Source organism: Cuculus canorus, chromosome 17 (genome assembly GCF_017976375.1).
Source record: "Cuculus canorus isolate bCucCan1 chromosome 17, bCucCan1.pri, whole genome shotgun sequence".
In the NCBI taxonomy this organism is placed as follows: Eukaryota; Metazoa; Chordata; class Aves; order Cuculiformes; family Cuculidae; genus Cuculus; species Cuculus canorus.
The window spans coordinates 11,034,286-11,057,227 of record NC_071417.1 but is presented as its reverse complement, the minus strand read 5'-3'; the positions used below and the strand labels follow the sequence as shown (position 1 = coordinate 11,057,227).

The window sequence follows — 22,942 nt, the reverse complement described above, 5'->3', positions numbered from 1 at the left end:
TCTCCGTGGACTCCTCTGCACTCACTCCAACAGCTCCATGTCCTTCCTGTGCTGAGGACTCCAGAACTGGTCAAAGGGCTCCAGGTTGGGTCTCATCAGAGCGGAGCAGAGGGGCACAATCCCCACTGCTTGGCTTGGGGCCCAGGACACGGTTGGCTTCTGGGCTGAGCACATGTTGCCAGCTCCTGCGGAGCGGCTCATCCCCCAACACCCCATCTCATACAGTTTACTCCACTCTTCCCGTCTCCTCCCACTGAGCCCAAGCTTGACCCCTCACACCCTTAATACTGAGAAATGGAAGCCTGCCCAGCGCTGCCGCGCCAGTCACGACCCCAGCAGGGCCACCTGCCCAGCAATCAGCTCTCTCTGGCCAAAAAAGGCCCCAGGAGAGTAAAAAGTCTGCAGGCCAGAGTTGACTTACTTCATCTGGTTCGTTAAAGACACAGAATGGACCCTCGTACTCTGGCTTGGGAGTAAACTCGAAGTCTTCAATATCCTCTGAGACAATCTCCCTGTTGGTGATCAGGTAGCCCTAGGGAGGTGACAAGAAGGTAATCAGGAGGACTTGGCTTGTAGGCAACCCAAAAATGCACTCCAAACAATAGGACATCTTCCTCTTAACAGCCAGAGCATTTCCCACAGGGTCAGGGGAAGAACTGTTTGGGAGTCATTGCTGCCCATCAGCTATGGAGGTTACGGAAAGACAACATGGGACAGCAGAGCCCCTGGGCTCCAGACCCTTCCCTTCCACCTCCATTCCCTTCTCCAGACACACTTCAGCCCCTCAACGCCCTTCTTCGAGTGAGGGGCCCAGAACTGAACTCAGGATTCAAGGTGCAGTCTCACCAGCACCAACCTGCCCAGATCCCTCTGCAGAGCTTCCCCACCCTCCAGGACAGCAACACTCCCACTCAGCTTAGTGTCATCTGCAAACTGAACTGGAGGACAGAGAAAACCAGTCTGCTGTCCCTCACCTGCCCATCAATCATGTAGGAGATCATCATGATCTGGTCTGTCTCCGCATCAGGAAACTTCAAAGGGAGTTTGGTAGTTTCAATGTCAAAGGCAAGGACGACCGGATCCTGCGTAGGACCAAACCCATTAGGAAATATTCTAAAGCTGATTGGATGTTGAAGAGTTATTCCCATTAAGCCGAACAAGTGATCCACACCCTCCCCAGTAATCATTCAGTGTTTTATCAACCCCAAAATCACCATGCAAGCGCAGAGACAAAGCTTTTCCCCTGCGCCAGAACCAGCTCCTCCTCGGGGCCGCACACCCCAAGCAATGCCTGCCCACCCAACCCTCACCGGTCGCTCCACGAGGTCGTCCCGGCGGGTGATTTCAGGGGGGTAGGTGCTGCCGCGGTATCGCACGTTGTACCAGTGAGCCTGCCAAGAGAGAAGAGCAGGAGGCGCCTGACTGCGAGGCCACCTCCTCGCGTCCTTTCCCGTCTGGCTGTTGGGGACAGGGCTGTGTGAGGCCATCGCAGCCTGGGAGCAAGGCTCAAACTGTGGCTGTGCATCAAGCATTTCAATTTTCTGCAGGTCATTAATTAAGAAGACGGCAAAGCCATACAGGACTGAACTTTACACATTAACTCATTGTCACAGACACCTTCACAAGGCTCCTGGAGAGAAAATAATCCTGCTCTGGCAGCAGGAAAGCAAAGCTCTTCCAGTTTGCTTGTTCTTTACTCACCACGTGGATCTTGAGGTCGATGGAGAGGCGAACGTGGTAGGGTACATCATACTCCCGCATGTCCACAATGTTGTCCATCTGGTTGGCAACCTTCCTGGAAGCACCTTCCTCCTCCGTGCTCAGGCTGCCTCTGCTCAGAGCGCTGCAAGGAGGAGACGATGCAGCTGCCTTACCGGAGCACGCATTCCACAGGGATGCCCGGGACAGCCCCGTGGCACTGGGGGCAGCAGGAGTAAGGAACGGGAGAGAATGGGAAACACGGCCTTGCTGTGCAACCCCTCTCTGTGTGCCGAGGCATCCCCGGGACCCACAGCCCGGCGTTCCCTGGCGTAGTTCCCCTCCTCTCAGGTCTGGGAGCTCTGGCAGCTCAGAGGTGTGGGCAGACCAACCCCACACGTGTGACTAAACAAGCTGTGCTTACGGCACAGGACTGATTCAGAGAATCATAGAATCACCAGGTTGGAAAGGACCCACTGGATCATCGAGTCCAACCATTCCTAACACTCCCTTAAACCATGCCCCCAAGCACTTCATGTTCCTTAAACACCTCTAGGGAAGGCGACTCGACCCCCTCCCTGGGCAGCTGTTCCAGTGCCCGATGACTCTTTCCGTGAAGAATTTTTTTCTGATATCCAGCTTGACCCTCCCCTGACGGAGCTTCAGGCCATTCCCCCTTGTCCTGTCCTCAGTCACTTGGGAGAAGAGCCCAGCTCCCTCCTCTCCACAACCTCCTTTCAGGTAGTTGTAGAGACCAATAAGGTCTCCCTTCAGCCTCCTCTTCTCCAGGCTGAACAACCCCAACTCTCTCAGCCTGTCCCCGTACGGGAGGTTCTCCAGCCCTCACATCATCTCTGTGGCCTCGTCTGGACTCACTCCAGCAGCTCCATGTCCTTCTGCTCTTGATGAGGAGAGTGACAGGGGCACGGCTGGGGTCAGACCCCCAGCGGGACAACCCATCCCTGAGGACAGCGAAGAGACAACCAAGGGAGCTTCATCATCAACACGAGGGACAGAGCGGCTGGCATAAGGAGAGCTCCCTACCTTGACAGCATAGCCGTGTAGACATCGCTTGCCTGGTCTCGCTCTCTGTTTTTCCTCACAGCAGGAGAGATCTCCTTCCGCACCTTCACCAACTCATCCACCGTGTTGAAGGACAGCTTGATGTAGTTCCTCTTCAGGCCCACCAAGTGGTTTGGCTGCAAGGCAGCAAGACAAGGCAGGCTCAGGGGGTGGACACCGAGGGATGGCCACCACGAGAGGGTTGGAAAGGCAGAGCAGGTTGATGCAGGTGGAAAAATTGGCCAAAAAAAGAGGTGCCAATGGTGGGAGTGTCAAGCACTGAGAAGAGACTGTAGTGGCATGTGAGGGAAGAGCTACGCTGGTTCGCAGCATGCACCCAGTCAGCCCTGCTGCCCCAGGACCATGGGTGAGATGCACTCTGGGAAAAGAAGGAACAGGTCAAGCAGCTCTTTCCCACAGTACCCTCTCCTGCCTCAATCATTCCTGAATTCATAGATTCATAAAATCATGGAATGGTTTGGGTCGGAAGGGACCTCAAAGCCCATCCAGTTCCAGCCCTCTGCCGTGGACAGGGACACCTCCCACTGGATCAGGGGCTTCAAGCCCCATCCAACGTGGCCTCCAACACCTCCAGGGATGAGGCAGACACCACCTCTCTGGGCAACTTGTTCCTGCAATTAAACTTCTTGGACATGTTGAGAAGCAGCCCAAGGGAGGAATGTAATTACTCCTGCGAAGCAATCAGCCCACCCTAACTGACATGCTTCCGATTGGCACCACAAGCAGTATGAGGAAACTGACATCAAGCGCACAGTTTCCCATCACTGCTCCATCTCTTCCCACCTCACCAGAGCCACACAAGGCTCCAGATCCCTCCACTACTTGAGAGCAGCGAGGGCAGAGGATACAGACCAGGTCTAAGTCTTCTTTGGGGACAGTTTCCAACTTTGCAATCTTCCCTTGGAACTTCTTGGAGAGGAAGGACGACACTTCTCGCTCACAGCCCTGTTGAGGAATGCTGGTGCTGAGCAACACGGCTCAGTCCCATAGGAGAAGACCATCCCAAAGCAGGATGCCCAGGGGCCCCTCCTCACCTTCTGAGTGGCAATGTAGAAGTAGGGCTTGTAGGGCAGGGCCACCTAGGAAAGAGTGGATGGCAGTCGATGGTAGGTCCCTCCATGGGGACCCCACGCCTTGCCCAGACCCCTGAGGACCTACCTTGAAGCGGCTCCCATCCTCCTCGATGAAGTAGTAGTCCACAGCGCTCACCGACCGCCGATCCTCATCCAATACCTCTGTCTGCCCATGGGCACCAAGGGCTCAGCGGGATCACCCACCCCTCCCCAGCCCTACTAGGGGTCTCCTGGTGGGACATCCATCCCCGTCCTGGTCATCCACTCCTCCTCAACCCTACTAGGGGTCTCACGGTGGGACATCCACCTCTCTCCTGGTCATCCAGTCCTTCCCAGGCCATACTAAGGGTCTCCCTGGAGCTCACCCAGCCTTCCCCAAGCCCTACTGGAGGTCTCCCCACAGGACACCCACCCCTCCCTGGGTTTCCCACTCACCCTTGGCCCTACCAGGGGTGCCTCCGAGGGTCACCCCCACATCCTCTCATCACCTCCCTTCCTACCAGGGCTTCTCCGGGTCACCCATCCCTCCCGGTCCCTACTAGGGGTCTCCCTGGGGGTCACCCATCCCTTCCCAAGCCCTACTGGGGGTCTCCCTATGGGACACTCACCCCTCCCCAGGCCACTCACCCACCCCAGGCCCTACAGGGGGTCTCGCCGGGGCTCCCCCGGCCCTACCGGGGCGTCTCCCCAGGGATCACCCATCCCTCTCGGATCTCCCACCGACCCCAGTGCTATCGGGGTCCCCCCGGGGCTCCCCCCCGCCGCTGCCAGCCCGCCCCGGCCCGTACCGGGTGCATGTTGACGAGCCATCCCGTGCGCTCGCCCGGCTCCGCCGGCCGCTCGAAGCCGAACAGCGCGTCCAACCGGTCGGTGCGCTGCGAGCGCTCCAGGCGCTTGAGAGCGGACAGCGCGGGGCCATCGTCCCTGCCCGCCACTGCCTCGTCAGCCCCCGCCGGCTCTCGCCCCGCTGCCGCCGCCCCGGTCCGGCGGCCCCGCCGCGCCCCCGCGGGCTCCGCGCCGCCCCGGCGCATCCCGACCCCGCGCCAAGGATTTCCCGCTCTGCGCCCGCTTCCCGCGGCGGAGGAACCGCCCCGCGCCCAGAGCACCAATCAAAGCACGCTCCGCCTGCCCTGCGGGGAGCGCCAACCAATCAGAGCGCGGCTCCGCCTCCTCCGGCTTGAGCGCCCACCAATGGGGACAGCGCTCCCTCTCGCCGCGCCTCCGCGAGCACCAATAAGAGCGCAGCATCACCGCCCCCGTGGGTGTTTCCACCAATGGGAGCGGAGCTCCCTCTCGCCCCGCCCCCGTGAGCACCAATCAGAGCGCGGTCCCGCCTCCCCCCGTGCTGCGCGCACTCCGCCCCCGGCGCTGCCCATGAGGGGCGGAGGCGCCTCCCGGGGTGCGGTCGGGGAGGCCGCCGGGCTCGGAGAGGCGGAGCCGGGGCTCCCCACGCGCCCCTCGGCCCGCCCGCAGCTGGGAGCGGGCTGGGAGCGCTCGCAGCCTTCGCTGGGGAGGGGGTCGTCCCCGACCCCGCTGCAGGAGCCGCTCGCCCGGGCCTTGGGGCACCATTCCCGCCCCGTGGCTGCAGCTTAAAGAGCCCCGAGCCCTCCGGGAGCTGCACCGGGATCCCAGTCCCTCCAGGGGTTGCCCCGGGACCCCAATCCTTCCCGCTGGTGCCCCCAACTGCCCTGACCCGCGGGCTCAGCAGGAGCGGCCCTCGGTCCCCGCAAAACGCACTCACACGGGACAGAGTGAGAGACGGTGCGGAGAAATAGCTTAGAAAATATTTAATGTGAAAATACAAAAAGGCAGGAGAGGCTTTGGAAGGTCAGGATTCCTATGACAGTGAACCCGACGGACCTTCCATGGCCAGTGCTCAGCCCTATTCCTGTGGAAATCAAGACCGCCCTAGAGCTGGTGGCAACACGGTGGCACCTGCAGGGAGGGGCAGACAGGACACAGGCCCCAAGCCTGATCCTGGAAGTATTCCATGCCATACACATCACACTTGGGATAAAAGCTGAGGGATCACAAGGATCACCCCTGTTTCTTTGACAGGTGATGTTCAGGAGGCCCTCATCTGTCTGCCCGCCCTGAACCCATCCACTTGTTCCCGAGTCCAGTTCTTGAGTCCAGTTCACGTGTCGAGCTCCTGCCTGACGCTGAGCCCAGTCGGGACTTTCTGTCAGCGGAGATGTTTGGTCACAAAGCACAGTTTGAATTGGTTTTGTGTACTTGCAGTGGTTTCTTTTTTCAGATTATTGTTTCATTAAAGCTGCTTTAGTTTTCATTTCCAACCTGGGGCAGGGATGCCAAACCAGGCAGTTGGAGCTCACTGGAGCCCAACACACGCTGAGCAGTGGGAGCAGATGCAACCTGCTCTCCCAGGCCTAGCTGGACTTCTCCAGGTCTGCGATGAGGTACGGGTCTTTATTCCGGAGGATCTGGTAGAGCTGTTCCTGGGCCTCCGCGCCTTTCCTCTCCAGTAGCTCTAGCAAGACTCGGTTCTTCTTTTGGCTCGTATCTTGGCTGAGCACCTCCTCTTCTTCGTCGTTGTTAATGACGTTTACATCCCGTAGGTGTAGCAGAATGGAGGGAACCTGCACCATCCTGGAGCAAAGCTCCGTCTTGTTCTTCTTCACAAAGGCCGATCCTAGCGGACACCAAGTGCACGTCACTGTGCTGCACGAGGCCAGACAGCCGCAGGGGAGTCCGCACCACGGTACGTGGCTCCCTGAGCCAGCGACACCACGGCTGTGCACCCTGTCCCACAGCCACGCATCTCCATCCTCCACCAGAAAGGATGGGAGCATCGGAAGCAGGGCAGGGAAGGGGGTGGGAATGGGAAGGGAGAGTTGGGGGAGGTCAGGTCAGTGGCAGCCCCCATCAGCTGTGGCACCTGTTCCCGCTGGGATTCCCGCAGTGCCTGGGTGTGAAGCTGCTGTCCTGCACCCGCCTGCAAGGTGAGGAGGAGCTGCTGACTCAGAGCCCAGCTCGCTCTGGTCTCAGCAAGCAGTTTGTGAAGACACAGAGTGGTTTGAGTTGGAAGGGACCTTAAAAATCTCCCAGTCCACCCCTCTGCCATGAGCAGGGACACCTCCCCCTAGATCAGGGTGATCAAAGCACCATCCAACCTGGCCTTGAACACCTCCAGGGATGGAGACTCCACCACCGCCCTGGGCAACCTCTGTCAGGGCTTCACCACTCTGTCAGGAAACAAATTGTTTCTAATATCCAATCTCAACCTGCCCTGGAACAATGTGAGGCCATTTCCTCTCACCCCATCACTTGTTACTTGGGAGAAGAGCCCAACACCCACCTCACCACAACCTCCTTTCCAGGAGCTGCAGAGAGCAATGAGGTCTGAAACACTGTACTGACCTGATGGAGTGTGGCAGCCCGGGGGAGGAAGCTTTATATCACCTGAAGGAGAAAGGAGAGAGAGATCACTGAACGTGCTGTCACTGAACGTGCTGTCACTGAAACCATAGAAGCTCTGTGTCCTTGCATGGCCTTGTTCCCATCTTCCTCCTTTTCATAGGATCACAGAATTGTGGAATGGTCTGGGCTGGAACGGACCTCAAAGCCCATCCAGTTCCAACCCTCTGCCATGGGCAGGGACACCCCCCACTGGATCAGGGGCTCCAAGCCCCATCCAACCTGGCCTTGAACACCTCCAGGGATGGGGCAGCCACCACTGCTCTGGGTGACCTGGGCCAGGGCTTCCCCACCCTCACAACAGAACATTTCTGCCTAAGATCTCATCTCAATCTCCCCTCTTTCAGCTCAAAACCGTTCCCCCTCATCCTATCCCTGTGCTCCTGATCAAGAGCCCCTCCCAAAAGCCCCAAAGCAGAACAGCTGTAAGCAAGAGCCTCTTGCAGCCCCAGGACAGCAGACCCCCAGCAGCGAGCTCACTGCGCACCACGTCTGTGATGCCACTGTGAGCAGAGAGGGGTGGTGAAGGCAGGCTCTGCTCCACCTGGCCTTGCTCCGATCCCGGGCACTCTGCATGTTGTTTCACACACCAGTGTTGCAGCCAGCAAATCCAAAGAGCCGTGCTGGCTGCAACATGTAGTTTCTGATGTTGCTTTTCACTGAAATGGTGGCCTTCTCCTCCCCTGCTCGGCATCGCACAGTGGTCGCAGTAGCGCACGCAGTCACATTTCTACCCAAGCAGGAGCCAAGGAAGCAGAGAGCCACCAACAGTGCTGTCGTGCTCCCTTAAGCCCCAGCATCTGAAACTCCAGGTTCCATCTGAGGCTCTGCTGTTCCCACCTGATCGCAGTAACGTCTTCCAGACCCTGACGTTGTCACGTGTGTTTCTCAGAGAGAGCTCAGTGTCCTTATCCGCGTTCCTGATGTAGATCTCCACAAAGAGCTGCTGTTCTTTCGGACTGTTGTAGCAGAGTGGCATGTGTTCCTGCAAAGGGAAGAAGCAAGTTGAGCTCCTGGAAAACCGGGATCAGGAGGTGCAGAGCTAGTACGAGTGGAAGGGTTTTGATCTGAAAGAGGGGAGGTTGAGATGAGATCTTAGGAAGAAATGTTTTGCTGTGAGGGTGAGGAGGTCCTGGCACAGGTTGCCCCAAGAAGTGGTGGCTACCCCATCCCTGGAGGTGTTCAAGGCCAGGTTGGATGGGGCTTTGAGCTCCTGATCCAGTAGGAGGTGTTCCTGCCCATGGCAGGGGATTGGAAGTGGATGGGCTTTGAGGTCCCTTCGACCCAAACCATTCCATGTGTACGATGAAATGCCTTTGCTCCTTGTAACCAGAACAGCCCTCAGCACTACGGGCTCTGAGATCTGGTGAGGCAGATTCTGGGCACAGGATGTGGCTGAAGGCAAAGCCTTCTTCTGTTTTCTAATCCCACTTACATCAGGTGTTATCTCCACGGAATTTGTGCCGGCCACCCGGTAAACACAGCCGAAGTACAGAGGGACGAGTGGGGGAGGCTTGGGAATAAACTTTGAATTCCAATTCGTTTCTTGTTTTTCAATGGCCTGCAAACATCAAGCATCGCTTCTGAGAGAGGAGTAAAACCCAGAGGTACGGACACAGGAAGTCAAGAAGAGACAAGACCGACCCAGTCAGAACAGCCCACTGAGCATGCGGCACAGGCAGCGCTTGTGCACAGGCAGTGCTGCCCTTCGGGGGCCGAGCAGCTCCCGCTCGGCACGGGCACCAACACGGGCAGGGTAATGCCCTGTCCCTCTGTGACAGAGCGCGAGGGCTTGCACGCCACAGGAGAGGGGCTGCATGGAGCCATCTCTTGCTGTGCCTGGCCATGCCCAGCAAGTCCTACATCTGCTCCGTGTTGCAGAGCAACCTGCGCCACAGCTTTGCTCGTGCGAGGACACGCTGACGCGGCCAAAGATAGAGAGCGATTCCTGAGGGCACCTGGAGGCACCGCTACAAGAAAGATATTGAGCTGCTGGAGCACAACCAGAGGACAATGAGGCCAGGGAAGGGTCTGGGGCAGAGGGCTTATGGAGAGCAGCTGAGGGACATGGGGCTGTTTAGTTTGAAGAAGGGGAATATGGGAGTTCTCATTGCTCTCCGCAGCTCTTGGAAAGAAAGCTGGGGTGACATGGGTGCTGGCCTGTGCTCCCAGGTAACAAGGGATAGGATGAGAGGGGATGGCCCCAAGTTACACCAGGGCAGATTTAGATAGGATATTAGGAAAAAATCCTTCACAAAAAGGGTTCTCAGGCACTGGCAGAGGCTTCCCAGGGCAGTGGTGGAGTCTCCATGCCTGGGGGGGTTTAAAATCGTGTAGACGTGGCACTTTGGGACATGGTTTAGCAGGCACAGTGGGGTTGGGGTGATGGTTGGACTGGATTATCTCAGAGGGCTCTTCCAACCTCAACGATTCTCACTCAGTCAGAGGCTGGAGGCAGAAAACATGGGAGGCATCTGCTTATAACACCCAGTCTCTGCTCCTGCAGCCACCCCAGATGTCATCCTCTTTTGAGCTGGCCAAGCTGCCTCCATCTTACCTGCTTCACAGATTTGTCGTCTGGGATGAGGTAGAGGTGAAGAGTCGTGTTTGCAGCACTGAGCTGCTGGAAGATCAGCACCAGGGAGTGCACAGGCACGGAATGGAAGCTTGAACGCATCTTCCTCCAGAGCACCCCAAGCAGTGAGAAGCTGGGATTCTCTAGGACAGCATAGAAAGGGATCAGCAAGGTTGGTTTCTCCAGGGTCATCTTCCCAGATTTAAAATGGGCAATGAGGCACGGTCCGGTATCTGTACATTCTGCAAGAGACAGCAAAGGCATCGAGGTTCTGTTTAGTCATCCTGGCACCCTCTCAGGCTGCCTCCTTCTTGTTAAGGCTTTAGCAGAGGAATGCAAGGGAATACAGGGCACCTTGGAGGGAAGAGAGAATTTGTCCTTGACTGGAGAGAGGCCTCCAAGGAGCTGGAGATGTCCGGGGGGGACACAGACTGAGGAATAATGGCTTGGAAGACCTAGGTCCCTGCAGCTGCTGTACCTGTGAGGCAGATGAAGTGTGGGAGAAACACTTTCTTCACGACCTCACACTGCACCTCTATGTGGAAGAGGGGTCCGGCGGGTATCAGTGTGCCCTGGTCAATCTCGCTCAGGTGCGTGGTCCAGCTGGCGTATCTGTAGGTGATGGTCACTGCCGACTTCACCTCAAAGGCGAGGCCTGTGATGGAGCACTGGTAGACACCTTCACCAGGGAGCTCAGCTCTGCACATGGGAGAGATGACAGGCTCATGCCACCTGTGACATGGCTTTTGGGTGCTCCCACTTTGCCTAACAGCTCTTACCGGTACACGGGGTTGTGCTCTGAAGACTCCTGGGTTATTGTTGGTATCACTTCTGGAAAAACCTGGAACACAAGTGTGGTGAGTTTGGGCCTGAATGGGGTGCTGGGATTTACAGTGAAGCACACGAGGGAGCTTGGAGTGGGAGCTCAGAGCCTGGCGAGCAGCAGCAGGGGCTCAGCTGGTGCTGCATGGTGCCCAGGAAAGCAAGAGGGTATATTTGCAAATGGAACATCCAGACAGGAAGGTTCCTGTTTTGTGAGCGTGGCAGTGTTGGCTGCTGGCTTTCTTGTGAGTGAAGCCTGGGCTGTTCCCCTTCTGCCGCGGTGGAGCAGCAGAGAGGAGAGCGGCCACAGGCAGATGCAATGTTTAGCAGAATGGATGTGGGATGTGAGCAAGTGGAATTTGTCTTCCCATGAACCTGAAAACTGGGGCGGTGTGTGCTGAGTTAGTGTAGCAAAAGGGACTGGACTCTTCTAGAGGATGATGAATTGCTGTGAATAACAGATTTGGAAGAGACACAAACCCCTCCAGGTGACAGCCAGGGTCAGTCCCAGGCTCTCTGTGCTGCCACTTCCTTCACACGTGGCAGTGCCCTGTCAGGACCAGCAAAACCCCTACCTGTCCTCGACAGCAACGCATTCCCTGTCCTCGACGGCAAAGCCCTTACCCGATCTTGGCAGACCCAGCAGCTTCTCCGCTGTTGTAAGCCCGGATACAGCCAGCCAGGGGTCAGCAGCTTAGGGACTACGGGAAGAGGCATTCCTAAGATGCCTGTCTCCTCTGAAGATGACAGTGCCTGCAGGAGGAAGGTCTGCTGAAGGCAGGAACAACATCCCCAGCACCGGGTGGAGAGCTGGTGCTGCTCCCCGCTCCTGCAGGGAGGAAGCTGGCTGGTGCGGGCGCTGTGCCCACCCGGCCTGCCAGCAGGGTGAGGTCCCTCTGCTGGGTCCAAGGGCAGCACCCACCAGCTCCTGCCACCTGGCGTAGCGCTGTGGGGGTGATGGGCAGTGCGGGACCCCCATGCACAGGGCGGGCTGTGAGCCCGTGTGCTGCAGCTGTGCCTCCCCTCCAAGCCCCACTGTGCTCTTCACTCAGGCACTGCAGCCTCAGGTATCACATCCTGTCAGACCTCACCTCTGCGGTTTTCCTGGCCTCATCGCTGCTGCCAGAGACGTCCAGATGCCCTAGGGCTAAGCGTAAGTCTATACCTGGAACAAGAGGAATACATTGTCATTTTTGCCTCAAATTTGGGAGAAGAAGCTGTCCTCAAGATGCCTTCGCCCATCCTTCCCGATCCCATTAGCCACGCTGACCCTACCGTGTATCACCTCGCCCTCCCACATCTAGCGCAGCTTCCCATCCTCCTCCATGAGCTGTGGCAGAGACACGCTCACCACCATGCTGTGAGCTGAGGTCCTGTGCTCACCACTGTGCAGCTCCCCCAGCCCAGGTTGTCAGTGAGGACCAGGGCATGGCCTTACCTCCAGGTTCAGGTAGGAATTCACTGCTACCACCTCGAACTACAACAGGAACACAAAGTAGAGGAAAGAGCTCAGGAGCCAGGTGACATCCAGAGGAGTATCATAGAATCATGGAACGGTTTGAGTTGGTAGGCATCTTTAAGGTCATCTAATTCCAAACCCACCCCATCCATGGGCAGGGACACCTCCCACTGGATCAGGCTGCTCAAGGCCCATCCAACCTGGCCTTGAACACCTCCAGGAACGGGGCAGCCACAACCTCCCTGGGCAACCTGTGCCAGTGCCTCACTGCCCTCATGAAGAATGTCCTCCTTATATCTAGTCTAAATCTGCCCCTCTCCAATTTAAAGCCACTGCCCCTCATCCTATCACTCCATGCCTTTGTAAAAAGTCCCTCCCCAGCTTTCTTGTGCACCCCCTTCAGCTACCGGGAGGTCACAGAGGATGGGATACTTTCAGTATATGCCCATATCTCTGCCCATCTTCTCCCTCTTCTTCACACCTTTGCTATGAAGCCTCTTCCCACCAGTTTGATTCCTACAGGAATCCTCACCAGCTGCCCCCGCGGGGCTGCAAACGTGCTCCCAGCCGCCCCCTCTCCACCCCTCCCTGCTGACATGCAGAGAGCAAATTTCTTGGTCAACTTCCATGAGCAGAGTCCTTCCTCTCCCTCTGCCATCTCCCCACACAGGGGCATTCCGGGCCCTCGTCTTCCTCCCAGTGAAGCAGCTCCCTGGTGCGCACATGGCCACAGCCACCTTGCCCCTTCCCTCCCACCTGTGCTCCTGGCCAGGGTCCCTGCTGGGGAGACACCAGATCCGCACCCACAGCCCCTCTCCACCTCCGGACAGAGCCTCCCCCGGCCACACTGCACTTACGCCGTCGCACATAGTGCACAATGGAGTTGGGTTTGATTCCATAGTGGCGCAGGGTCTTCCTGCCCTCCAGCTCACTAGTTTTGTAGATCAGCCTTCCCTGTTCAAGGCTCAGGCTGGAGTCCTGGGCATTCAGCTTGTCCGCGAGTTCCTGTACAGTATCATCTGGAGACACCAACACTGTGAATTTTTCGCTCAACAAAGTGGAAACGACTATTTGGAACTCGCCCGGCCCCTCAGATGAGGGCTGCTGCTCAGCCATGGTGGCTCCGTCAGCCGCCCGTGATGGCGGAGGTCTTGATTCTGTCACTTCCCAAGAAACTGAAAGTGCTGTGACGTCAGGGCTGGCCCGATGTCAAAGCTCCTTCCTGCCCTGTGCAGTAAGGGAGAACCCAGTGCAGGCAGAGAGATATCAATGCAGGCAGAGAGAGAGCCCAGTGCAGACAGAGAGATATCAGTGCAGACAGAGAGAGAGCCCAGTGCAGACAGAGAGATATCAGTGCAGGCAGAGAGAGATGAGTGTGGGCAGAGATAGAGATCACTGCAGAGCCTCACAACGGACGGAGAATAGAGTGGGATGTTATTTTCCCTGCAAACGCCACTGTCTGGCATCACCAGATCAAAAATGGATCAAAGCAGCAGTTTCCTCTGAGTTTCCTCCTCAAACCCCATGTGAGACTTGAGCTGCAGCTTCTCCTGCCTTTCCGTGGTGTCTCCAGGAATCCCTGAGTGTGTGCAGCAGAGGTCAAGGAAAAAAAACGCTGGAACTCTGTGCAGGAAAAGTGCCTGAACCTGGAAAAGGCAAACCTGCCACAGCTGCAGTCTGGGAGAGAAAGGACTGACCGAGGGGCCGTCATTAGGCACCAGAGTGAACGCTGACCTGAGAGGCACGGGCAGAGCTCAGGCCCCCCTGAAAGCGGCTGCCAGACTGCCACAAGGTCAAGGCCGCCTCCTCCGAGGCTCTGGGCTCCCGTTGGCACCAACAGCGCCCCAAGCCCCGAGATGCAGCGGCCCCTGAAGCGGCAGCGGCAGCGGCCCGGCCACAGCGGGGGCCGGGGGAGCCGGGGGGGGGGATCTGATGGGTTCGGTTCCGCTCGGGCGGGTTCGGCTCTGCTCGGGTGGGTTCGGCTCCGCTCGGGCGGGTTCGGCTCCGTTCGGGTGGGTTCGGCTCCGCTCGGGCGGCTTCGGCTCCGCTCGGGCGGGATCGGCTCCGTTCGGGCGGGATCGGCTCCGTTCGGGCGGGATAGGCTCCGCTCCCCTCAGGCAAGGGCGGGCCTGATCCTGTGGGAATATGCTGATCCTGTGGAATGCCTTATTACCGTGGGGAATGCCCTGATCCTGCGGGAAATGCCTCGATCCCGAGGGGAATGCTCTCATCCCACAGGGAATGCCTTGATCCCAAGGCGAATGCCATGATCTCCCAGGATCCCTCTGATCCTGCAGGAAATGCCTTGATCCTATAGGGAATGCCCTCATCGCACAGGGAATACCCTAATTCAACAGGGAACGCACTGATCCTGTGGGAAATGCCTTCATTCCACAGGGGATGTCCTGATCCCAAAGAGGAAAGCCTTGAGCCTGTGGGAAGTGCCCTGATCCTGTGGGGAATAACGCCTTATTCCTGTGGTGAATGCCCTGACCCCACAGGGAATGTCCTTGATCCTGCAGGGAAAGCCCTCATCCTGCAGGGAATGCCCTCATCCCACAGGAAATGCTCTGATCCTGTAGGGAATTCCCTGATCCCATGGGGAATGCCCAGCTCTTCTGGGACGGGCACTGGGGTCAGGAATTTGGGAGCGGGTGGGAATCTGTCCTAGCTGCTGATGTCCCCAAGAGGAGAAACTGCCCGTGGGCTCTTCTCGTCAGGCAGCACTGGAGCTGTGAAGGGGGGCATTGACCTGGGCTGCTCGTGCTTCTCTAGGCCGGCATTCGGAGAGCGGGAAATGTCTCTGGAACCGTTCCCCTCACTGCTGCCCCAGACGAGGTTTCTCCATGCGGGCCAGCACGTCTACAAGTTTAAAATCCGGTACGGCCGCTTCCCCAGGTGAGCACATTCCCGCTGGAAAGTCTGCCTGCAGTTGGATGGCTGCATGGAGAAGAGAAGAAGTGAGACCCAGAATCCAGGTCCTGGGGGCTCCTCATTCCCTCCTTTCTCCCACTTCCCGGGAAAGCGGTGGCTTAAAAGTTACTGCTGCGCTTGCCCGGGCTGAGCATTGGCCTGGGAGAGTGGTGGGAGCTGTATAAATGCTCCGGTTCCACTGCCTTTGTAGGGGCTGAACCCCAGCAGAAATGGAGCCCTGTGCGGCCGCTCCCTCCCCACCCACAGTGGGATGAGGGAGAGAGGCAGAAGGGTCCAAGGAAGAGAGCTTGCGGGTTGGGATAAAGACAGTTTCCTAAGTAAAGCCAAAACCATGAGTACAAGAAAAGCAGAATCAGGAATTCCATGCTTCCTATCAACAGGCAGGGTTTTTGTCTTGGGGAAATAAGGGCTCCGTCATGCTTGATGGTTCCTTGGGGACACTAGGTGAGGGTTTTGGTGAGCGGGCAGATCTTTGGCAGCACCGTCGTGGAGCTCTGGGGCTTTGAGCCTGGGAGAGGACTTGGGATCCTGGAGGCTGCAATCCCAGCCAGAGCCAGGGTTTATTCTGGAAGTGGGGGCTGTCAGCTGCGGAGGAAACAGAAGGGAAGGCTCTGGGAACATGCCACAAGTCTGGCTGTTTCCTGGCCTGCAGCCACATTAGGTCTCGTGCCACACTTGTCTCCTTGATCCTTGCCACTCTCTGGCAGTGCAGCTTTAAGGAAGACAGGTGCTGGAGGAGCCGTTCCTGTTTGGGAGGGCGGTTCGGTGTCAGTGGGGCACGGCTCCCAGTGCTGCCAAGGCCCCTTCCTCTGCAGGGTGGCACCATGGAGGGCACATGTCCTGATGGCTCCTGCTTTGAGTCCCTGGAGCAGAATGGCATTAGGATGGGCTGGCAGGCAGAGGGGCCGGCTTGAGGACACCTGGCAAAACCCAGTCCTAAAGGTTCCTCAAGTTCAGCTGGAAAGATCCCATTTCTCATCCATTGTATCCTCAGCCATGCAAAATACAAATGGGCAGGAAATTCCCAAGGAACAGTCCCTATGGAATAAGAGATGGCTTTTAAGAACAGTGAGTTAGGAATTCCTCTGCCTGCTGAGCATTTTTCCTGTGCCATGAGAACGAGGTAGAGGTAGCATTGAAACTCTCACAGCAAATGTAGCTTTTTGCTTGGGCTGGGCCTGACTGTCTGTGTTTGCTTCCCAGCGCTCCTGCTCCCGACAGTGTTCCAGGGGCTGCTGAGGAGTTGGAGGTAGGAGCTGGGGCAGGGCTAGGGCCCTGAGCTGAGCATTCAGCTAAGCAAACCTTTGGTTCGTGAGGAGAGGGAGGACGTTTTATCCAATGCATTTCCAGTCAGAGGAATGAGGAATTCTCTGGAGAGCATGAGGGGGAAGAGATGCGTGTCAGTGGGAATGGGCATCAGCCAGTAGCGTTAGCGTGGGAGAGGAATGCTTTCCCTGGGAATATTGCACAGCAGCTGCTGGTTGTTCCAGCTGGGCCCATGGAAACTTCTGTCTGTCGAGCCACTTGCACCCTGTTGCTTCCCCATTCCTGTTGGGATCCACTCCGTAGTGGCTCTTTCCCAGGGGTTTGCTCTCAGCCCCAGACCTAAGCCTTGCTCTTAACTTCGCCAGCTGGAGTGGCTGCCAAACCCTCCAGTGTTTTCTGGAGCAGTGGCAGTGCTGGGATCTGGTGTGGCAGAGGCAGATCCAGTGCTCCCTCACCCAAGCTTCCCTTGGATCTGTAGAGCTGGGGAACCTGTGGCCATTCTTTTCCTGGTGATTTCCATGATTTTCCCATTTCCCTTTTGCAAATGTCCAAAGGCTTCACTGGAGAAAGTTTCCATGTGCAGAGCAGAAGTTTGCTGGGGTGGAATTCCTGCTCCCGTGTCCCTGAGTTGGATCCATAGTCAGGAAAAGAGGAATCTGTTGATTTTTGGGAGAGATCGATACTGCTGGTGTTTGCTGGGAAAAAGGAGACTTCTTAACGGTCAGATGTAGTCCCTGTCCTAGCCCAGCCCCGCTCGCCGGAGCAGCGCTGCTGGCTCCGTACAGGAGTCAGACAAGAATTCCCTTCAGTTCCTCGGAGTCTGTTGGTGTCATGAATCCAAGGGGATGGGAGGGAGCGGGCAAAGGAGGGGAGAGGGAAAAGCAAAACTCCTGCCTCTGCTCTGCCATGATTCAAGAAAATGATGATTTTAAATTGTTCCCAAGCCTTGTAACTGTCCTTCCCAGTGGAATTGTGGCTCTGCTGTTAATGCTCTTCCTTCATTTCTGGCTTTGGCCTCTCCAGGAAGTGATTCGAGTGATCCTTGGCAATCTGGATGATTTGCATCCCTTTTCTACAGACCACTTCACTGTCTTCCCATGTATCCTTTCTTTCCTGCTCTCAAAGATCCAGTGCCCTTGTCCATTGTGCACTGCTTAATCCCACATTCCTTGTTCAGAGCACGCAGGGCTTTAGCTGGGAACAACTGCTTCAAGCTGGGCAGTTTCCATTGGCACCCACTGGTTTCTGCCTCCAAGACATTCCTTGCCTGTTCTGGGAGGCTGCATTCCTACTCCTGACCTTGGGAATGTCCGTGCTGTGTCCTTACCTCTGAGCATCGCACTCAGATCTGAGCAAATGGGAGAGAGCGTGGAAGATGAGATTCACCCATGGGAACGTCCGTCTCACGCCGTATCCCTACGTGTGCACTCTGTACCTGGAACTGAACTCCTTCCCACAGCGTGGATCCGGTGGTGAGTCACTGTGGAGATGGCCTGGGAAATTCCTGGGAACATCCATGCCCTCTGTCTCACTTTTCCCGTTCCCTTTGTCTCCTGTGTCTTGGAATTGGAGGGAGCAGAGCTGTGTGCGGAGTGGCTATGCTGTGGGTTCAGGATAGAGCAGAGCTGGGTGTTCTCCTTTGCGCTGTCTTGCTTTGCCCAGCATTCCCAAATTTTCCTTTTCAACCACTCCTGTGTGAGCCCGGCGCTGTTTCTGAGGAACTGATCTTGTTCTCAGAGTGAGGGGCGAGGCGGCTTTGAAGTTGGGGAAAGAAAGGCCAAGCACCAAATATTCACCAAATGTTCTAATTCTTCTGTTCCAGGTACAGAAGAAACCACAGGCAGGGAGGAGCTCGTAAGTTCTGTCTGTGTTCCTGTGCTGCAGTTGGGTTAAAAGTTCCGTTCTAAAGATTCCAAAAGGATGGAAATGTTCTCATATTCTGCTCTGACAGCAGCAAAATCTCTCTCAGGGCAGCGCTGCTCTGGCTGGGGTCCATCAGGCGAGGGAAAGTGGCCCTGAATTCTCACCCAAGCTGGAAGAACTCTTCCCATCGATCCTATCAAACTCAGAAGGCATTCCTGGCTCCGGACTGGAAGCCCCGCTGGCTCCAGCTCCGTGGGTTTGTGCAGAGCTGAGCTGAGCTGCCCAGGGCTTTCCTGGCTGTAAGGGCCTGCGGGAGGGCGATAGTGCTGGGTGATTCCATTGTCTCGTCAGGGCTGTGTTCCATGAACAGCCGAGTGCAGCTGCTTGGGGAAGTTTTTGTTTCATGGGTGCTCTGGCTGGGTTTGTTTTCAGTGTGGATCAAGGTCTGGAGATGCAGTGAATGAGGGAAGATGCCCTGTCCAGATTCCCAAGAGAAAATCCCCGTGGCTCTGCCAGCATCACATTCCTGCTAATTACAATCCCTTCCTGGGCCCTGCTCTAAGAACGGAGCCCACCGGATGTCTGGGAAAGGAGAATTTCTTGTTTAAAAACTCTGAGCACAATTCTCTGGGTGGGCTCTTGATGCTTCCCTTCTGCTGGAACAAGGTAGCCGATCAGAGATTCCTGAATCACTTGGGTTCCGTCGTACATACAGGAACAGTTTTGCACAATAGGAATGTGCATTAATTCTGGGTTTTGTTCTGAAGCAGCAAAGTCCCCATCAGACGTTCACAACGCCCAGCTGTGATGGTCTGAAAGTCAGGAGGAGCAGTGAAACTGCAAGGGCTGCAGGGGAAGGCGCTGGGCAGAGGAGCAGAGTGGCAGCCGGAGAAGAACCCTCATGCCCACGGTCAGGCATGAACAGGTCAGTTGGCTACAAACTCATCTCCCAGGGCCCTTGTCAGGGTTTAATGTCTTCTTGGACCTTCCTCCAAGCCCGAGGCTGGTGGGATCTCTCGGTGGTTCTTTGTTCCCTGCCCTTCTCCTGGCGTCAGCTTTCTCCCCTCTCTGTTCCTTTCTCTTTCCCTGTCCTGGAATGCGTTTTGTCTCTGGAACTGCTTGTTGGTTTTAGTGGAAAGGCAGAAAGCTGGGTTCTGGGATGCGGGTGAATTTTCATTGTTTGAATGAGACTTTGAGCCGTGAGCACCAGTAGAGATTCGGGGTCTCCATTGTTTTGGCTCAAGGTGCTAAAATCCTGATTTCTAATGGAATTCTTGGAGCAGCCATTGCCAAGGTTGCTCCCTTTTTACGTCTTTTCATCTACTCAGTTCTTCCTTATTGGACTTCTTCCCAGTGCTGGAGCCGAATGTGTTCCCCGTCTGCGTAAAGCCAAGCGTGGGCTGGAAATGGGAAGCTATGGGAAATTCAAGAAGAGTCCACGGCGTCTGTTTGGTCCCCAGTTCTCAAAGTGCCCAGCAGAGAAATGCCCGCAGGTGATGTTTTGTCCCTTTTCCCTTGCATCCCCTGCATCAAGACGGGGCAATTCCTACTCATCAAACTCAGCCCATGGACGAGTTTCACAGGGAGCTTTCCTGGCTGTCAGGAAGTCCAGGGGTGAGTGGAGCCTCTCAGAGCTGCCCCTGCAGGATCCCTGCCTTGTCTTCCTGACTCCAGGCCTCTTTGTCCTCCTATCTCCTTTGCGCAGAGCTCAAGCTGTGTCTCAGCAGTGCCGGTGTCCAGGAGCTGTTATTTCCCACAGCACCTCTGCTCATGTTCTTTAAAATCTCTGTCTGTGCCAGAGCTGCCGCAGTTCTTTCCCTCTCTGCAATGATAAAGTGTTCTCAGTGCATCCCAGCTTTGTCTTCGGCTTGGGAATGTCCTGAGGAGGGAGGGGCAGGAATTCCTTGGGGAAGAAAGTCCTGGCAGTAGCAGGAAAAGGAATCAAATCACAGCCTGTGAGAGCAGACCTGGCCTTTTAGTTCTTCGAGAAAGCAAAGAAAGAAAGATCTCCTGCACACTAGAATTTCTACTGAGGCTCCTTTTCCTTTCAGAATTCCTCCAGGGCCGAGGAGGGTGACTTCAGCCCAGCAGCCCTTCCCAAGGGCTGGGACCGTGGGAGTTGCTGTAAGTGAGGAATACCTGGGCTTTTCTGTTCACTCTGGCCATGTTCAATCCAAAGCTGCAGGGATGACCTTGGCATTGCTTTTCCTTTACAAATCCTGGTTGGGATTTTCCAGACTGGGAATTCCAGCTCCTGCCTTGCCATGGTGCCCAGGGATGGGATTCTAATCCTGCCTAACAAACTCCTGCCCCTGGAGCCAGGCTGTACAGCTCTTTCTGAGCGGGACTGTGGGATGGGAGCCTTCCGCTGGATCAATCAGGGGGATTCCAAGCATCCCATCTGCCAGGCTGGATGCCCTGTCCATGTCTGGCTTTACTGCTGGGAACGGAGCGGGGAGTATGGGGAGAGAGAGCTCGGGGTTTTGTTCTCACTGCTGTTCTTGCAGGTGGGCTTGCGGCATCAAACCTGGACCAAAGAGCAGTGCCCAGTCTGGCTGAGGGGGCCGTTTGGCCACGGCAGCAACTGAACCAAACGGAGCCCGAAGGCCCAGGGAAGCTGGCAGGAAGAGGTTTCTCCCAGCTCTGGAGAAGGTACTGCAGCACTGAGCAGGCACAGCTTGGCCGTGCCCAAGCCAGCGCCTGTGCCCGGTTCTGGCGGTGCCAGGGATTCCGCTTGTCCTGAGGACTGGAAATATCTTTTCTGTGGTCAACCCAAAGCCAGGGATGCCCTTTTGTTCTGTGGTGAGGTGCAGTGTTCCCAAGAACTGTTCGTCTTCTGACCTGGCCTTGGGAACAAAGCTCTACCAGGAGGTCCCTGCCCTCAGCCCCAGCTGCCCGGAGCAGGTCTTTTCCCAGCAGGGGATGCCAGCTCCAGCCCCATTCCTAAGGGCTCAGCGCCTTCCCCTCCTGCCAGAGCTTCCCTGAACCCCACTTCCATTCCACTGAGGGCAGGGGGACCTCTATTTGGCCTGTGGCAGCTGTGGCCTCTGGAACTGTGATCCCAAAGGGGACGTTTTACAGGGGAATTACCATGCCCAAGCCCACAGCCATGGGCGTTGCTGAGTGCAGGAGAGCTCAGGAGCTGTTGGAATCAAACTCCTTGTTCAACCCAACACGTGTCAGTCCCTTTCAGTGTTGAGACTGGGCCAAGCTGGCACAGGTTGCACTTTTGGTTCCCTCTGGTTTTTCAGGCTCCCTCCTGTTATTTTGTGCTGGGGTTGTGTCATTCCTGTGGGCAGAAATTCCCAAGAAGCATTTCTCATCTAATGTGCTCTTGTTGCTGTTATTGTTTCCCCAGCATCATCTTTGCACCACTGCAGCATCTTTTTGGTGGGAAGAATTGACCTGAAACAGGGACTAGCACGGAAAGGGAAACTTGCAGTGAGTGGCAGGGGCTGTTGTTTCTGTTGCAATTCAGCTTTTCCCGCTGCTGCTCACAGCTGTCAAATGCTTCCAATGGAACTCTACTTTGTTTCCTTGTTCAAATTAACATCCTGAAGCTGTTGGGTTCCAATGTCTTTTTCTTCATGCCCTGGAGTTTTTGTGCAAAGCAACAATCTTTAAGATCTCCAAGTGTGACACTGAAAAAGCATTCCAATAAAACCAGCACCAACTGGGAACCGTTGGGATTTTAATCTGTCCGACCCTGGCAAGAAACACTCTTTCCCTGCAAGCAGCAGCCGAGGTTGCCAGTATTGGATGGATCCTGTGCTTCGCAGCACTGGCAAAGCCACACCTGGTGACAAAGCTGTGTCCCCAGAGCCATGCCCTGCAGCGAGGTCATGGTGCCCAGGGCTGGAGCTTCCCCTGGTGCTGGTGGGAGAGGGATGAGAGAGGGACAAGAGAGAGCAGCATCCGTGCAGGCGATCTTGGGGCCATGAGGAGGTGACAGTGCTGTCAGCCCAGTGCTCCAGGGTTTCTGCCCAGTGCCCTGGCAGGAAAGGCTCCCTCCCTATCCTGCTGGTCCCTCCTGCCTGGGTGAGGCTGCAGGCAGGGGGTCCTGTGGGAAAACACGGGGGAGCTGTGAGGGGCAGGGGAGAGAGGATCCTGTGAGGGAGAAGAGTCCCAAGGGGTGCCCAGGAGGAGCCGGGGTCCCAGGAGAAGCAGATACAGCACCCGGGAGGAGCAGAGCTGAGTGGTTCCAAACCGAGACGAGCAGTTCCGAGTGGTCCCGGAGCAGAAGCCCGATGCTCGGCCTCACGTGGTGCCCAGGTGACAGAGAAGCCCTGCCTCGTGTGAGGAAGAAGCCACAGCGTGAAGCTGCTTGACTTCTGGTCCTTGAGACAAAGGCTGGCACTGAGCGTGGTGCACAGAGTTGGGGAGCACAGGGAGAGGGAATGAGGTGCCTCTCAAGGAGCTGTGGCTGTGGCCATCTGCGAGCATCAAAGCACAAGGAACGAGATGGGGGGAACTGAGGAAAGGGGAAACCCACCATCTTCCCTCCCTATTGCACCCTGGAGGGTTTTACTGGCACAAGGGATGACAGGGCCCCCCACCCCTGGATTTGTGCCCCTTCAGTGTGGTGGGGATCCTGGCCCCTTCCCCAGGCAAGGCAGGGGGTGCACAAGGGAGGGCTGGGGTCTGCACAGGAGCCAGAAGCAGGCACCAGGCTCTGCCTTGGCAAGAGGCCAGCCCCTGTGTGCAGGAATGAATAAATAAAGCGTGGTCTGA

The 22,942-nt window shown here is 56.6% G+C and overlaps 3 protein-coding genes across 11 annotated transcripts in view; 1 reads left to right on the top strand and 2 right to left on the bottom strand.

The window, feature by feature from the left end:
* Nucleotides 1-5,423, bottom strand: part of POLE (DNA polymerase epsilon, catalytic subunit) — a 32,489-nt gene extending 27,066 nt beyond the window's left edge. The window contains exons 1-10 of the mRNA XM_054082685.1: nt 5,210-5,423; nt 4,643-4,941; nt 3,940-4,020; nt 3,816-3,860; nt 3,634-3,726; nt 2,743-2,897; nt 1,702-1,843; nt 1,311-1,391; nt 975-1,082; nt 422-532 (exon numbers count right to left, since the gene is read on the bottom strand). Coding sequence (XP_053938660.1) covers nt 422-532; nt 975-1,082; nt 1,311-1,391; nt 1,702-1,843; nt 2,743-2,897; nt 3,634-3,726; nt 3,816-3,860; nt 3,940-4,020; nt 4,643-4,941; nt 5,210-5,423 — 1,329 coding nt within the window. The remainder of the gene's footprint in view (nt 1-421; nt 533-974; nt 1,083-1,310; nt 1,392-1,701; nt 1,844-2,742; nt 2,898-3,633; nt 3,727-3,815; nt 3,861-3,939; nt 4,021-4,642; nt 4,942-5,209) is intronic.
* A 192-nt stretch (nt 5,424-5,615) lies between these two features.
* LOC128853936 (caspase recruitment domain-containing protein 8-like) lies at nt 5,616-13,388 on the bottom strand. 3 transcript variants are annotated; one of them, XM_054082891.1, is made up of 12 exons: nt 13,006-13,388; nt 12,128-12,166; nt 11,781-11,854; nt 11,314-11,442; nt 10,647-10,708; nt 10,346-10,566; nt 9,850-10,109; nt 8,728-8,853; nt 8,133-8,277; nt 7,236-7,277; nt 6,754-6,810; nt 5,616-6,507 (listed from the first exon to the last, which is right to left on the bottom strand). In XM_054082891.1, exons 1-12 carry the CDS (start codon nt 13,262-13,264, stop codon nt 6,245-6,247), a joined length of 1,677 nt encoding a protein of 558 aa, XP_053938866.1. In that variant the 5' UTR covers nt 13,265-13,388; the 3' UTR covers nt 5,616-6,244. The 3 variants fall into 3 exon arrangements, with proteins under 3 accessions (XP_053938866.1, XP_053938867.1, XP_053938868.1); XM_054082892.1 differs by lacking the exon at nt 6,754-6,810; XM_054082893.1 differs by lacking the exon at nt 5,616-6,507 and having other exon boundaries at nt 6,668-7,060.
* Nucleotides 13,389-13,584: 196 nt separating this feature from the next.
* MAJIN (membrane anchored junction protein) lies at nt 13,585-22,875 on the top strand. Of its 7 annotated transcripts, XM_054082895.1 has the most exons (11): nt 13,585-15,046; nt 16,286-16,331; nt 17,372-17,447; nt 17,695-17,820; nt 18,171-18,202; nt 18,644-18,877; nt 18,979-19,136; nt 19,566-19,704; nt 20,263-20,335; nt 20,719-20,863; nt 21,570-22,875. In XM_054082895.1, the coding sequence occupies exons 1-11, from the start codon at nt 14,826-14,828 to the stop codon at nt 21,613-21,615; spliced, it is 1,296 nt and encodes a 431-aa protein (XP_053938870.1). In that variant the 5' UTR covers nt 13,585-14,825; the 3' UTR covers nt 21,616-22,875. The 7 variants fall into 7 exon arrangements, 2 of the variants coding, with proteins under 2 accessions (XP_053938870.1, XP_053938871.1); XR_008452777.1 differs by lacking the exon at nt 21,570-22,875 and having other exon boundaries at nt 13,585-13,940; nt 14,924-15,046; nt 19,566-20,335; nt 20,719-20,793; XM_054082896.1 differs by lacking the exon at nt 21,570-22,875 and having other exon boundaries at nt 19,566-19,825; nt 20,719-20,847.
* The last annotated feature ends 67 nt before the right edge of the window (nt 22,876-22,942 follow it).

Coding starts and splice junctions, on each gene's coding strand:
- LOC128853936 (XM_054082891.1), bottom strand. CDS start 13,264: ATGGCTGAGCAGCAGCCCTCATCTGAGGGGCCGGGCGAGTTCCAAATA. Junction 10,709..11,313: donor GCTGGGTCTGCCAAGATCGG/GTAAGGGCTTTG, acceptor CTTGTGTTCCAG/GTTTTTCCAGAAGTGATACC. Junction 10,110..10,345: donor ACACTTCATCTGCCTCACAG/GTACAGCAGCTG, acceptor TGTCTCTTGCAG/AATGTACAGATACCGGACCG.
- MAJIN (XM_054082895.1), top strand. CDS start 14,826: ATGTCCCCAAGAGGAGAAACTGCCCGTGGGCTCTTCTCGTCAGGCAGC. Junction 18,878..18,978: donor TTCCCTTCTGCTGGAACAAG/GTAGCCGATCAG, acceptor TTTGTTCTGAAG/CAGCAAAGTCCCCATCAGAC. Junction 19,705..20,262: donor CAGCAGAGAAATGCCCGCAG/GTGATGTTTTGT, acceptor TTTTCCTTTCAG/AATTCCTCCAGGGCCGAGGA.